The sequence below is a fragment of the Taudactylus pleione genome, unplaced genomic scaffold (genome assembly GCF_031769625.1).
Source record: "Taudactylus pleione unplaced genomic scaffold, aTauple2 ptg000156l, whole genome shotgun sequence".
Classification (NCBI taxonomy): Eukaryota; Metazoa; Chordata; class Amphibia; order Anura; family Myobatrachidae; genus Taudactylus; species Taudactylus pleione.
The window spans coordinates 17,623,235-17,638,693 of record NW_028284558.1 but is presented as its reverse complement, the minus strand read 5'-3'; the positions used below and the strand labels follow the sequence as shown (position 1 = coordinate 17,638,693).

General features: G+C 39.1%; 1 protein-coding gene across 1 annotated transcript; it reads right to left on the bottom strand.

Annotated features, from left to right (window-relative positions):
* Positions 1-13,763: 13,763 nt before the first annotated feature.
* Positions 13,764-15,143, bottom strand: LOC148521669 (uncharacterized). The gene has a single exon (XM_088474771.1). It carries the CDS (start codon positions 15,141-15,143, stop codon positions 13,764-13,766), a length of 1,380 nt encoding a protein of 459 aa, XP_088330897.1.
* Between the last annotated feature and the right edge of the window lie 316 nt (positions 15,144-15,459).

Below are 15,459 nucleotides of genomic sequence, written 5' to 3'. Positions count from 1 at the left end.
TGTATATATTTTTTTTAACATGTGCAGATATCTACACCCTAATAGAAGGGTTTTCCATAATTTTGATGATTCCAAAAAAGCATTTTATTAATTGCAGTACATGTTCAGTAATCTATGTATTGGAATGTCCCTGTGGCCTAAAATATGTAGGCAATACCAAAAGGAACCTCAAGCTCAGAATCCAAGAGCATGTGACAAACATAAAGAACAGGATTGAAAGCCATACAGTATCCAGGCTTTTCAAAAAATCATAATGCAAACCCGGAAAAGTTATTTTTCAGGGGTATTGAACATGTGAAATTAGAAGAAAGAGGGGGAGACCTTGCAACAAAACTCTCCCAACATGAGATGTACTGGATATGTGAACTGAATACACTATTGCCTCATGGTCTGAATGATAATTATGAAATTTCTCCTTTTTTATAAACCCCCCTTTTTATGAACTACTCCTTTTATTCTGCCTGCTTTTTATACTTCCTATACTGTTATTTATATGTCTTATGTTGTATCGCAATTAACTGATGGTAATTCTATTCAATATTTTTATCATTTTATGATCATGTCTTACAGGACAGGTCTTAGTCATTTTAGTGGTATTTTTCTAGTGCGCTCCTAAATTGTTTCTATATCTGTTTTTAAGTCTCCCTTTTATTATTTAATGTGTCAATTTTTAATTTTATTCTTAATTGTATTTATTGTATTTATTTGTCACGTATAATTCATATCCCAATGTATCCAATATGATACTAAGACAGAGTGATATGTTATCTCCTATTAGGATCTCATGATAAGATAGAGATCCATAGGAGAATTTATACTGCATTGGAAGGTGGTATATAACCAACAAAATGGCCACCGCCTAATTTTGTCACCTTATGGGTTTGTTAACCTCCAACAAAATGGCCGCATCTGCTATTTCTATGCTAGACAACCAACAAAATGGCCACCGTTCATAGGAACCGCTGATAGGAGCGGTACACCGCTACCTGAGGCTAGGTTTTAGTTATATGGTATGCTCTGCATCTGTACAATGTGCTTGTGACTGGCACAAGCGGCCGTATTCACCGATATGCGCCGTTATACACTGGGCTCGATTCGCGCATGCGCGACCAGGACGAGCGGCATCTTGGGATACATCTGACACCATGGATGACGTCACCGAGATGGGCGCGGCATACTGCACAGGTGCAAAACAGCGATTACCGCCAAATTCATATTCTATAGATTACCTTACCTAGAGTATATAAAGGGGTACTCCTGAACCCTTACCCCTGAGGAAGTCCAAAGGATGAAACGCGTTGGGGACTGCCAGCCGCTCACAAAAAGACTCTTTTGAAACTACCTAGCAGGCAAGTACTTTATATTTATTCCTTGTATTTATTGTTGTTTTTTCCCCTGTGATATGTAATAAAGCCCCCCCTTTTTAAATACCAACACTGATGATGGGTCTTTTTTTGGTTTGAAGCCCATCACCTTTGGAGACAAGAATATATCTGGTACGCAGATTTACTAATACCAGCATGTTTATATAAGACATACTACACTATATTGTTCTTCTCTCCTATCTAGCAGACATACGGAAAGGACTGCTGCCTCCTCTCACTTGAAGGATCTAGTGATTGACTGGACATTTTTTAAAGACACTTGCTTCATAGGACACATTCAGGACACTACACCGTGCGCAATCTAAGAACCATCACTTCCATAAATATATATATATATATATATATTAGGGATGTGCAGGCTCGGTTCTACTCGGTTCCGTTCGGTTCTTTTTACCGAATCTTATTGGCTATCCAAAACTCGTGACAGCTGAAACCCAATAAGATCCGGTAAAAAGAACCGAACGGAACCGAGTAGAACCGAGCCTGCACATCCCTAATATATATATACACTGATCAAAAAATAAAGGGAAGACTAAAATAACACATCCTAGATCTGAATGAATGAAATATTCTTATTAAATACTTTGTTCTTTACATAGTTGAATGTGCTGCCACCAAAATCACACAAAAATTATGATTGGAAATCAAATTTATTAACCCATGGAGGTCTGGTTTTGGAGTCACACTCAAAATTAAAGTGGAAAAATACACTACAGGCTGCTCCAACTTTGATGTAATGTCCTTAAAACAAGTCAAACTGAGGCTCAGTAGTGTATGTGGCCTCCACGTGCCTGTATGACCTCCCTACAACACCTGGGCATGCTCCTGATGAGGTGGCGGATGGACTCCTGAGGGATCTCCTCCCAGACCTGGACTAAAGCTTCTGCCAACTCCTGGACAGTCTGTGGTGCAACGTGGCGTTGGTGGATGGAGCGAGACTTGATGTCCCAGATGTGCTCAATTGGATTCAGATCTGGGGAATGGGCGGGCCAGTCCATAGCATCAATGCCTTCATCTTGCAGGAACTGCTCACACACTCGAGCCACATGAGGTCTAGCATTGTCTTGCATTTGGAGGATCTCACAAGGGGTCTGAGGATCTCATCTCGGTACCTAATGGCAGTCAGGCTACCTCTAGCGAGCACATGGAGGGCTGTGCGGCCCCCCAAAGAAATGCCACCCCACACCATTACTGACCCACTGCCAAACCGGTCATGCTGGAGGATGTTGCAGGCAGCAGAATGTTCTCCTTGACGTCTCCAGATTCTGTCACATCTGCCACATGTGCTCAGTGTGAACCTGCTTTCATCTGTGAAGAGCACAGGGCGCCAGTGGCGAATTTGCCAATCTTGGTGTTCTCTGGCAAATGCCAAACATCCTGCACGGTGTTGGGCTGTAAGCACAACCCCCACCTGTGGATGTCGAGCCCTCATGCCACCCTCATGGAGTCTGTTTTTGACTGTTTGGACAGACACATGCACATTTGTGGCCTGCTGGAGGTCATTTTGCAGGGCTCTGGCAGTGCTCCTCCTGTTCCTCCTTGCACAAAGGCGGAGGTAGCGGTCCTGCTGCTGGGTTGTTGCCCTCCTACGGTCTCCTCCACATCTCCTGATGTACTGGCCTGTCTCTTGGTAGTGCCTCCATGCTCTGGACACTATGCTAACAGACACAGCAAACCTTCTTGCCACAGCTCCCATTGATGTGCCATCCTGGATGAGTTGCACTACCTGAGCCACTTGTGTGGGTTGTAGACTCCGTCTCATGCTACCACTAGAGTGAAAGCACCGCCAGCATTCAAAAGTGAACAAAACATCAGCCAAAAAGCATAGGAACTGAGAAGTGGTCTGTGGTCACCACCTGCAGAACCACTCCTTTATTGGGGGTGTCTTGCTAATTGCCTAGAATTTCCACCTGTTGTCTATTCCATTTGCACAACAGCATGTGAAATTGATTGTCAATCAATGTTCCTTCCTAAGTGGACAGTTTGATTTCACAGAAGTGTGAATGACTTGGACTTACACTGTGTTGTTTAAGTGTTCCCTGTATTTTTTTGAGCAGTGTATATATATATATATATATATATATATATAATCTATTAAAATATTAAATCTTTTCATTGCTGTTTCCTAACACCCTTTACATATCTAAATTTTACTTGCTACTTTAAGAATGATGTTTTATGTAGAACTTGGTTTGATTATAATACAATATTTTTCTTATTTATTAAAATAAATAGTGCAGTTTATTCACACAATAATTATTGTAAGTCATTTTATTGTGTATTTACATTATACTGGTTTTATTTTTTGTTATAATTTGAGCTACTGTACAAACTGCTCAAGACATCAAGATCAACACTGTAAAATAGAATTATTATGTACATAATGAAAAAGAATTGAAAAAGACTTATTCAATAAAATCATTGACATATCACATTTTTCTCAGCAATCAAAGTTTCATATATTATTTTAGATATTTTTGTATAAAACCATCCTCACTGTCACCCTTGAGCCTCTTGCTACACTCATTATCCCCTCTGTTTTTTACCCACAGCACCTTTAAAACATTTCTCCCTGCCACTCTCACTCCTCTATTACTCCACTATCACAGATGCCGGTATGCAGACAAAAGAGGGTGTAATCAAATTTCATACGAAAATTGATTCTGCCTTCTCTGTCTTTCTTTCTTTCACTCTATCTCTCTCTATCTCTTGCTCTTTCCTTCTCTTTCTTTCACTTGATCTATCATACTCTGTTAGGAATACTGCAGAGTGCAGAGCGCATCTATCCCATTCTATAAAATTTCGTAATAGACTAGAAGCGGCTTGGGAAACCTATAAAAATAATAATAGTACTCACCTAGACAGTGATACACTACTGTTCTGGCAGGCAACAAATTCAGTCCTCAAATGGGAGATAATTTCATATGTAGCTAACGCTAATAAAAAATATGCCCAGTCTTACACACGACTCCAAACCACCCTAAACATACGCATACCAAAGCTTTAAAACACACCCAAACTCTCTAACAAGACAAGAGTACCTGTTAGCTAAAACCCATTTTGATGAACTTCTTCAAAACATTGGTGATCGATACTTTTTTACAGTTAATTAACATTTTCTCAAATTTGGTAATAGACAGGCTGTTTATAGACCAACCTTCTAAAAGGTTCTAACCCACCAATGGTAGTACATCCCATTAAGCCTCCTGATGGTTCACTTCCTTCCTCCAATGCCCAAGTTACAGATGTGCGCATTCTATAAATCCCTATACTCCTCTTTTCCCAAGATACCTTCAGATGCTATGTCTGAGGATTCAACTATGGCCCAGGTGTAGAACTCACTGTCCTATCCATCTGTCTTGAATTCAATGTTAACAAATCCCATAACAATACAAGAGGTCACCTCTGCGATTCATAGTCTCAAAACAAACAAAGCGTATTGGCCCACATGGACTGAGTACTGACTCTTTTGTCACCCAAAATTAAAGAAGTCTGAGTTCTGGTATTTAATACCATAATCTCCACTAAAACCCTTCCTTTATGTTTTAATTAGGCCCTGCTCAAGGTTCTCCCTAAACCGGGTAAAGATCTGTCACTCCCAAGCTCATATAGACCCATATCCCAACTAAATCTAGACTATGAATAACAAAAATTCTAGCTAACGGATTGAAAATAATCCTTCACCATATTATTCATGAAGACCAAACTGGCTTCATATGTGGACACCATTCAGTGGTAAATGTGAGATGTGTATTGGCTGCAGTCCATTCTGTGACAGTTTCTGTGGATCCTGGGACAGGCATGGTTGTTGTTTTGCTCAATGCAGAGAAAGCATTTGACCTCATCTCTTGGCAACACTTATTCTCTGCCATGTCTGCCTTCGGATTCCCAGAGCCATTCATCTCCTCAGACTCAAATAGAGTGTAATGGTTTCCTTTCACCTCCATTTATAATCCAAAAGGGCACAAGACAGGGATGCCCCCTTTCACCCCTTCTCTTCACAATAGCTCTTGAACCATTAGCAATTGCTCTTCGTACATCCCCAGCTTTTCATGGTATACAAATTATCAATGTAGACTTTAAAATAGAACTATTCGCAGATGATATGCTGCTATTCCTGACTGACCCAATAACTTCATTACCCGAAATTCTCAGACAGATCTCAGAAACTTGGATAAATCATAATTTATGTGATTGGGAACTCAATCTGCTACCCCCCCAGACATCCCCGGCATTGAACATGTTAAAAAAAACTACATCTCATTTCAGATATTTGGGAATACAAATCCCTTTAGATTTAACCAAATTATATTCCCTAAACTTTAAAGTAATCCTTACCAAAATTATCTCCATGCTAGATAATTGGAAACTACTCCCTTTATCTGTAATGGGCCGTGCAGCTGTTGTAAAAATCATTATATTCCCTAAGTTATTTTACTTTGTGCAAATGCTCCCTCTTCGGCTTCATAAAACAGACCTTAGCCTCTCTCCAGTACAATATCCCGATTTTTATGGCAGGGTAAAAAACTGAAGATTGCATTATCTAAGCTTGTCTCCACTCACAAATTGGGTGTTATATGATTACTTGATTTCCTTTTTTTTCTCTATCAGTCTTCAAATGGTACATCAATGAGTGGCTAAGGGCAACCACCATATATATATGGATTATAACCTTGACCTGTCATTATTCTCTCCCTACTCTCCCAGTGCTTTGCGTCATGCAAATTACTCTGAAAAAAACCCCTTTATTCAGAACAATATATTTTTTTTATAGATACATACTATTCATGGCTAACAATTAATAAGAAACTTGGCAGATCATCACATAACTCCCCTTTTGTTCCCATATGGGGTAATCCCTCTTTTCCACAATTACTATCCAACTCTCATTTTCTACTGTGGCATGACAAAGGTCTCCAACTGACATTGATGGTATTTGACCCAGGAGGCACCACCCTCCAATTTTCGTCATTATATGATCAATATTTATTACCTAATACTCACTTCTACATGTACTTACAAGTTCGTCATTACGTAAACTCATTACCTCCAGTGGTACCCTCTCTGAATACACCAGATTCCCTACTTACCCTCTTCAACCTCACGTCCCACTATCAGTTTAAGACACGGTTTCTCTATCACACCCTTATCACCACCTTACCGAAAACAAAGTGAGATAAGCTGGTCAAATCCTGGAATCAAAGACACACCTGCTATTTCAGACATCTTGATCTTGATCAAACATTATGATCAGACTATGAAAATCTTACAGTCTGCTTATTTACAAGAGGTTCATGTATGCACTCTTCATAGAGCATTCAACTTTCCTAGTCAATGCAGACATATGGTGACATCAGAATCAGGATCTTGCCCCAAATGTCACCACCATGATGCCACTTTCAAACATTGTTTTGGGAGTGCTGTAAAATTAAGAGGTTTTGGAATAAAGTATTGCTCTACATTAGAGACTTATTTTCACTTTCCCTACCTCCAGATCCCTTAGCTTGTGTTTATACTGTTTTTAAAAACTGGGACCTTGAGAAACATAGAATAATCCCTTTTTTATGGTATTAGTTACAAATTACAATGACGAAAAAGTTTATCTTACAACATTAAATATCTCTCTTCCCATCTCCTCTTTGTGTATTAAAACAAAAAATGTTTGCAAATAATGCATTTTGATAGATGGGCTACCTTCCCTGATGTAGAAAAAGCAGTCATACACTTTCACAAGAAATGGGGTTTATTTATTGATAAATTGGATACCACTGTTCAAACGCAAGTCTCAAAGCTCTTCGAGAACACAGAATGGTACTTGCACCAACGTCTCCTACTGGATGAAGATTATAGATAATCTATAGTAAAAATGTTTGATAATCTGGACACCTGGAGAGAAATGGACACTATCATTATTGGTTTATATCCTCCCCTGCCTTCCTTATTGTGTGTTCCTGTTTGTTTGTTTGCTTGCTTGCTTGTTTGTTTGTTTGTCTGTCTGTCTGTCAGTTTGTCTTGTATGATTCCCTCCCATTCGAAAATTATTTAATTGTATCTTCTTATACATTATACAATTTATTGTCCAAGTTTGCTAATATTTAAGTCACTTATATTTAGATGATACCACTTGATACATGATGTATGATCTTTTATAGATTGCAGACTGATTGTTTACTACCACACTGACCTATTTCTGTATGATTTCCTGTTCATTGTTTGATACTTGAGTACGACATATCCTCACTCATTTTTCTATTGTCTGTACATTGTTCTATGAAAACAATAAACTGATTTGAAAAAAAAAAAGAAAGTTATTTATTTTCTGAGCAATTTCATATCTTATTTACTGTTTCAGATTTATGCAATTCTAAATTATAGATTTCAAACACATTGCTAAACACAGGAAATCTGTGACACATCTCGTAGATAAATCAGACTGTTATAACTTGCTTAGAGAACATTATGTTCATCTGCACTTGAGGGATGGACTGCACCTCTTAGCACAGCCATATCAAATTTAAGTCCTCCCTGAAGCCACTTTGGAGAACATGAAAAGTTTAGGTGCCACTTTCTAAATGTGGGTGTTGTGGATGGTGTAGTGCGCTACTTGGGACTAGGATGGTAAGGGGAGTGGGATAACGGTGATGTTGCAGCTATAGACACAGGTGGTTTTTCCCTTAATCACCGGTGTATAGGTATGTAATAAGAAAGTTAGTGTCTATTTAATAGCGCAACATATGAAGAATAATGAGTTGAAACTAATCACAGTACAGTAAAAAAATAATAATGATTTTATAATATCGATAAGTTCAGAAAGTTATTAAAAATTGTCAATAATGAGATATATTGGCATAATAAAATAGAAAATATATACACAATCTTATACAAAATAAATCAAAACAGGACAAAAATTATTATTATTTTTTTTGATGATATATAAATGTGGTCACAATTACTGTAACCATATGAATAATGCAAAAGAGAAAAAGGGGGTTCAATACTTCTGTTCTGATGTAAATGTGTTAGGTAGGTAGTACCTTGGTCACAATGGTCTCTTAATCACAGCTCCTCAGCTGGAAGTGTGTATTGTTGAATGAGAATGGGTGTGCGCACCTCCTACCTCATCTTGTTGTTATGCATGGTGTCCAAATGCGAATCCCCCAAAGTGTGGTATGGTGATGAGTGGCCCTCCCGGTCTCTTCCTTCTTCTCCGTTCCTCCCTTGATGCTTGTGCAGTTGATCGGCAGATGGAGTAAACTTTGCCACTGTGTTGAAGCGCTCCGGTGGTCAGCGTGCATGCTGAACTCCATCGGGTATGCTGGAACCGGAATCAGTGGAGCGTTCAGATGGGGGCATGGCCAATGCGTTTCACCCGCTAATACCTGTGCGGGCTTCATCAGGGCTGTAGTATTCACTGACTTGGTATAGTGTCCTTTTATTCTCATGCTTAATTGATTGCTCAATTGATTGCTCGTTAATTAGTCAAACAGGTGCAGTGATGTTCCTGGCTCTGCTGCATATATCGCACCTTAATAGACAGTTTATCTATATCATATTCTACTGGAAATCCTATAATCTTCTTCAACAAAGGATAAAGAGAATATGGGACATTTTGACTGTAATTTTTTACCAAATTTTTTACCAAATACTAATTCAAGTAGATATATGGTCAAAATACTACTAATAAAATGGAACATATTAAATTTCCATTTATACACCTAGTGAACATGACTTTACAAGCCTATGTAGATACACTCTGTACCCATATCAATAAATACACCACAGTCTGAATCTCTTGCGAATCATTTACTATAGCTTGAGGCACTACTTTATTTATATTTATTTGATTTTTATCATTATATAATATTTAATATATTTTTTTATTCCTAGTTTCTCATTTAAATTCTTAATGCATTAATTTATTGACAGTATTACACAATTATATTTAAATATATTCTAGTATCTTGATCGATCTTAGTTTATAATATTCTTTTTATAATATTTTGTCCGTAGTAATACATACAACTTTTAATATATATATATTACATGTGTTATTTATATCTATAATCGCATATATACATATCCAATTTTTGTGGTAGAATATGATATAGATAAACTGTCTATTAAGGTGCGATATATACAGCAGAGCCTGGAACATCACTGCACCTGTTTGACTAATTAACGAGCAATCAATTGAGCAATCAATTAAGCATGAGAATAAAAGGACACTATACCAAATCACTGAACACTACAGCCCTGACGAAGCCCGCACAGGTATTAGCGGGTGAAACGCATTGGCCACGCCCCCCATCTGAACGCTCCACTGATTCCGGTTCCAGCATACCCGACGGAGTTCAGCGTGCACGCTGACCACCAGAGCGCTTCAACACAGCGGCAAAGTTTACTCCATCTGCCGATCAACTGCACAAGCGTCAAGGGAGGAACGGAGAAGAAGGAAGAGACCGGGAGGGCCACTCACCACCATACCACACTTTGGGGGATTCGCATTTGGACACCATGCATAACAACAAGATAAGGTAGGAGGTGCGCGCACCCATTCTCATTCAACAATACACACTTCCAGCTGACGAGCTGTGATTAAAGGTACTACCATTGTGACCAAGGTACTACCTACCTAACACATTTACATCAGAACGGAAGTATTGAACCCCCTTTTTCTCTTTTGCATTATTCATATGGTTACAGTAATTGTGACCACATTTATATATCATCATCAAAAAAAAAAAAAATTTTGTCCTGTTTTGATTTATTTTGTATAAGATTGTGTATATATTTTCTATTTTATTATGCCAATATATCTCATTTTTAATAACTTTCTGAACTTATCGATATTATTTAATCATCATTATTTTTTTACTGTACTGTGATTAGTTTCAACTCATTATTCTTCATATGTTGCGCCACTTTCTAAATGTTCAAAGTGCTCACAACCATTTTCCAGATGAACTAGTAGCTGTATTCGAACAAAATGTACTCATTACAAAGTGGTTTTTACTGAAATTGCCATGATCAACATATTAGGAACAGTCTTTCAAAGTCTTCTTACTCCCTTCCCTGACACATATCATGAGTCCATTTGACATTTTCCTTACATGCTATTCTGAACCCTCCACATACCATCAGGCACTCCCATATGCCACAATACATCTATGTTGATATGTGTGTACTATTTGTGATATACACAAGTTGAATAATAGTAGACACCAGCGCAGGCTTGTCTACCCTCCCGATTTGGCCGGGAGCCTACCGATTTTCGGATGCCGCTCCCGGCCCCCTGGAAAGGCAGGCGACCCTCCTGACCACCCCCCTGAAAAAACTAGAAACCCCCACAGTGGGGGGGGCGGTGATGCGATTCGCGCTGAATCGCATCATTGCGGCCCCGCCCCCTGCTTCACAATGCCAATAGAACGGCAATGTGAAGAGGGGCGGAGCCACAATGACGTGATCGTGCGGCCCCGCCCCGGCTCTGCCCCCAATGTGACACCAATTGGCCGGCTCCGCCCCCAATGTCCAGCCCCGCCCCCCACTGTTAGCCGACAATCCGCTCCCTCCCGGAAGGATTGTCGGCAAGTATGCACCAGCGGAATAAGCATTTGAGGCAGATCTGGCAGTGAGAGTTAATCAGGAGTCTAGATTTATTGCAGTGCACAGATTGTACTCAAAGTAACACCAGCAGGCAGTGCAGATGGAGCAGAGCATACAGCAGAACATCCGGTCATGTATGTGCAGCGGCTGTATGGAATAAACAGCAAGATTTCCCCAGAGCTGAGTACTACACCTCTGTGTGATACTGTGGCTCTCCAACACAGTGGCAGGATGGTACCATGCATGCGCAGTAGCACTGTCTGCCGTCATCTTGGTAAAGGACTGATGCTTCAGGAAAGGAGCTTCATGGCAATAGCGCAGAAGCGCACTCCATATACCAACACTACCCACATGCCCATCAGTTATCTTTCAATACCAAAATGATAATCAAATTAGTACAGCTCTCACATTCTCTACACAGCTACTGCATCCAGAATCACTGTGGAGGCTGTTGAACTGGGGAGAAAATAAGTTGTAAATTGCCAAAATGCCCTTCAGACCTACCCATGTGCCATCAAACCCCCACATGCACTTTACATGCCAATCATACTCTCTAACTTGCCATCAGACCACTACAAATACATGACCTTCAAGCTAAGAGGCCCATATGAGTTTTCCTGAATATCATGTAGGTCTATTGATCCTGAGCTACTGGTAGAAAGAGATAAAGATGTGGTTCTGCAGGATCCTGAGCAGGTACTGGTTGGGGCCGGTGTAGAAAGAGATAAAGACATGGTTCTGCAGGATCCTGAGCAGGTACTGGTTGTAGCCAGTGTAGAAAGAGATAAAGACATGGTTCTGCAGGATCCTGAGCAGGTACTGGTTGGGGCTGGTGTAGAAATAGAAGACATGACAAAGCAGGATACTGAGCAGGTACTGGTGGAAACTAGCATAGAAGGTGGTGAAAATATGGGAAAGCACGATAATGAGGTAGGTAACTGCAAAACAGTTTAGAAGGGTATCACAATCCTCTCTTGTGCCCGACTGGTTATTGATGGGATGGAATACCTCTTTGGCACTTGCTCAAAAGTTTGCTGAAGGAGTTAGTGATGGGTATAAGGAGATGTTCTCAATCTTTGGTTTTTTTTTCTACTTTCCTCACAACACAACAGAGGGGCAAGGACTCCCACAATGCCAGATACAATTATTGACTGTTTTAGAATACAATGTTTTCTTTTTATTGATACTGTTTGATTATTTGACATGGTTTGATTCCTTTGTTTAAAACTTGAAAATCTTTTTAAAACCACTAGTATAGCAATATAAAGTCAAACTCTCTGTTTTAAGATAAATACTATTCTCAAACTCCTGGTAATTATGGAGTATCAAGCATTAGCCCGATTATTTTCCACTAATTATTATCTGTTTTCCATACTGCTGTATATCCTAAATTTACCATAATCCCTGCTAAATATATTACTCATTTTTCATTAATAACACAGATTTACTATACTGTAATCCAGATAATCATAGCTCCCTACTGTAGTTAATAAAATCCCAAAATTAGCCAACTCTGCTCTTATACTATTAAAATACCCCCTCTAAGACCTTAAATACTTGCAATTCTGTATGAAACATAAATAATAATAGTAACCTTAGCAAGCAATAAATTCACCAGAATAATGAAATATGTCTAGTACAGTATATAAATTGTGCACAACACGTTTTTAATGTATGACCCAGGTCATAAATTTAACTCCTGCTTAGCCTGACCTATTTAGTCTCAAATAATATCAGGTAAACAGAGCAGATACAGTATGTATGTTGTATAAAATTCCACTCTCATGAGAGTAAAGTTTACACATTAATTCTATCAAATGAACTCAAATTCCTATTAACCACTTGACTGGCTAATATTTTTTACAAAAACCATTCAGAAATTGTTGGGGGGTTTTTTATGACTGAATTAGGTCAAGAAAATCTATTTAAAATTTATCCAACAAAATTATATATATATATATATATATATATATATGTGTAAGTCCAGATCACCGGCACTCACGGGTTCCACAATGTCCTGGGCCGGGTGCCCTCCACAGTCAGTCGCTGCCAAACAGGACGAACTGAACATAATCTCCACAAGGCGGCACTCCGTGTAAAAAACGACCAAATGTGACAAGATGCTGTCTGCAATGTTTCAGCGCCTTTTATTAGCGCTTTTTTCAAGCATAAAATACATACAAACATGTTACACTTACCAAACATATATAGAGCAGTTAGATACCATGCTGCACTGCGACATCACTTCCTGGCTCCAACCCGGAAGTCCACAGAGCCAGTAGTGACGTCACATCCTCCCATTCAACGGTTACCATGGTAATCACCATGGTTAAAAAATAACACAAATACAATGTGACCAAAAACACATGACATATAATTAAAAACAGTCTATTGTGCTCACTGGCCTCTAGATCAAACTAATCAGCGTAATAAACACAATGTGTAGCGAACAGATAGAATGTAGTAATACGGCTGTGGACAATATAATATGAGTTTTAGCTATTACGAACATCGTGAACAGATAAATAACTGAACATACAAATTTCAACTCAAATAAGCACAAATCTATTATGCACGACCATAAAATGTCGCAATCACTATACTGCACACACCGCAACGTGCTAAACGCTATAATGGTCATAACATATCAGACAGATACATGAATATTACATAAATCGCAAGGAGTTGACACCTACATTACTTACAAATAGCCAAGCGTAATCAGAATATAAACATATGCATAACAACCAACCTGCATAATAAAAAATGTAATAATCAAACAAAACACTGGAGCCCCAGAGTTTCATTTAAGCCTCGGGGGGAAAGTGTGTTTAACCTCATAATCCATTGAGACTCACACTGAAGTAATTTGCGCCCACGGTCCCCACCTCTAACGAGAGGGGGAATGTGGTCAATGATTTTATAGCGAAGTGTTGAAAAATTATGTGACGCCATGGCGAAGTGTCTTGCCACTGGCTGCTTGCTGGAACCTGAAGCAAGAGCTGCCCGAATAGCAGATCGATGTTGGGCCATTCTCTCCTTTAAAGTACACTCGGTCTTGCCCACATACAACTTAGAGCAAGGGCACATTATGACATAAACTATAAATTTAGTTGAACATGTCAAATGATGTCTTATATTATACTTAGTGCCCAAATATGGATGGAAAAAAAACGATCCTGTTTGAAGGGAGCGACACGTAATACAATTGGGACATCTATAACAGCCTACTTTCGGGACACCCATAAAGGATTTATTTAGCTGAGATTTACCCAATAAAGACACATCGTTTCGCACCAAATGGTCCCTCAGATTCTTACCTCTCCGATAACAAGACATTAATTTTTTGTTGTATAATGTTTTAAGATCGTTATCTGATGTTAATATAGGCCATAAAGATTTTGCTTGTTTGTTAATAACAGTACTGGCATGATTGTATTTATTGATCCACAGGTGTCTATCGACACTGCGATCCTTCTTACTATTGTCTCGAATCAGCAATTTATCCATAGGAACAGCTAATGCCTTTTCTTTTGCACAATCTAAATTAATTTTATGGTATCCTCTTTGAATGAATTTATCATACATGGTATCTAACTGTTGCAGTGCTTCAGCCCTGTCAGATGATATTCTTAAAGCTCTCAAGAATTGTGAAAAAGGCAACGCGTTTTTCAGTGGGACAGGATGAGCACTACTCGCCAACAAAATATTATTCCTATCGGTGGGCTTAGAAAACAATGAGGGCACTAAACGTCCATCTCTTTTAGTTATGGTGACGTCCAAAAAATTGACCTTGTACAAATCAGTAGAATATGTGAATTTAACCAGACTGGTCGAACTGTTGTGTTGTTCAATTAAAGCCACAAACGCATGTTGGGACCCTCGCCACACAATGAATAAATCATCGATATAGCGAAAATAAGCTATGATATTGTTAGTAACATAAGGATTTGTGAAGAATATATCCTGTTCGACAGTAAACATAAAGGCGTTCGCATACGATGGGGCCACATTGGACCCCATCGCACAGCCAGAGACCTGTACAAAATACTGCCCATCGAACATAAAATAGTTGCGGGTCAAAACTAACTCCAGCATCTGTAAAAACAAATCTACAGGGGGTCCTTTGTACAATGGATTGTTGGCAATCAACATTTCAGTAGCTCGTTAGCCCAGTGCATGGGGAATACATGTATATAGATTACAAACATCCACTGAACATAAAACACAATCGATCTGCAAATTAGGCAAGGACTTCAAAGATTACAATAAATGGTTGTTATCTTTTAGATAGGTCGGTCTAGCCTGTACACATGGTTGAAGGAGGGCGTCTAAATAGGTTGAAATGGTCTGATATAATGAGCCACGGGCAGCTATGATAGGACGGCCCGGTGGCTTTACCGGGTCCTTATGTAATTTGGGGATCAAATAAAAAAGGGGCCTAATCGGAAACTTCACCTCTAAGGCTTTC

Bases quoted from the DNA above. Each gene is read 5' to 3' on its own strand.
- LOC148521669 (XM_088474771.1), bottom strand. From the start codon at position 15,143: ATGTTGATTGCCAACAATCCATTGTACAAAGGACCCCCTGTAGATTTG.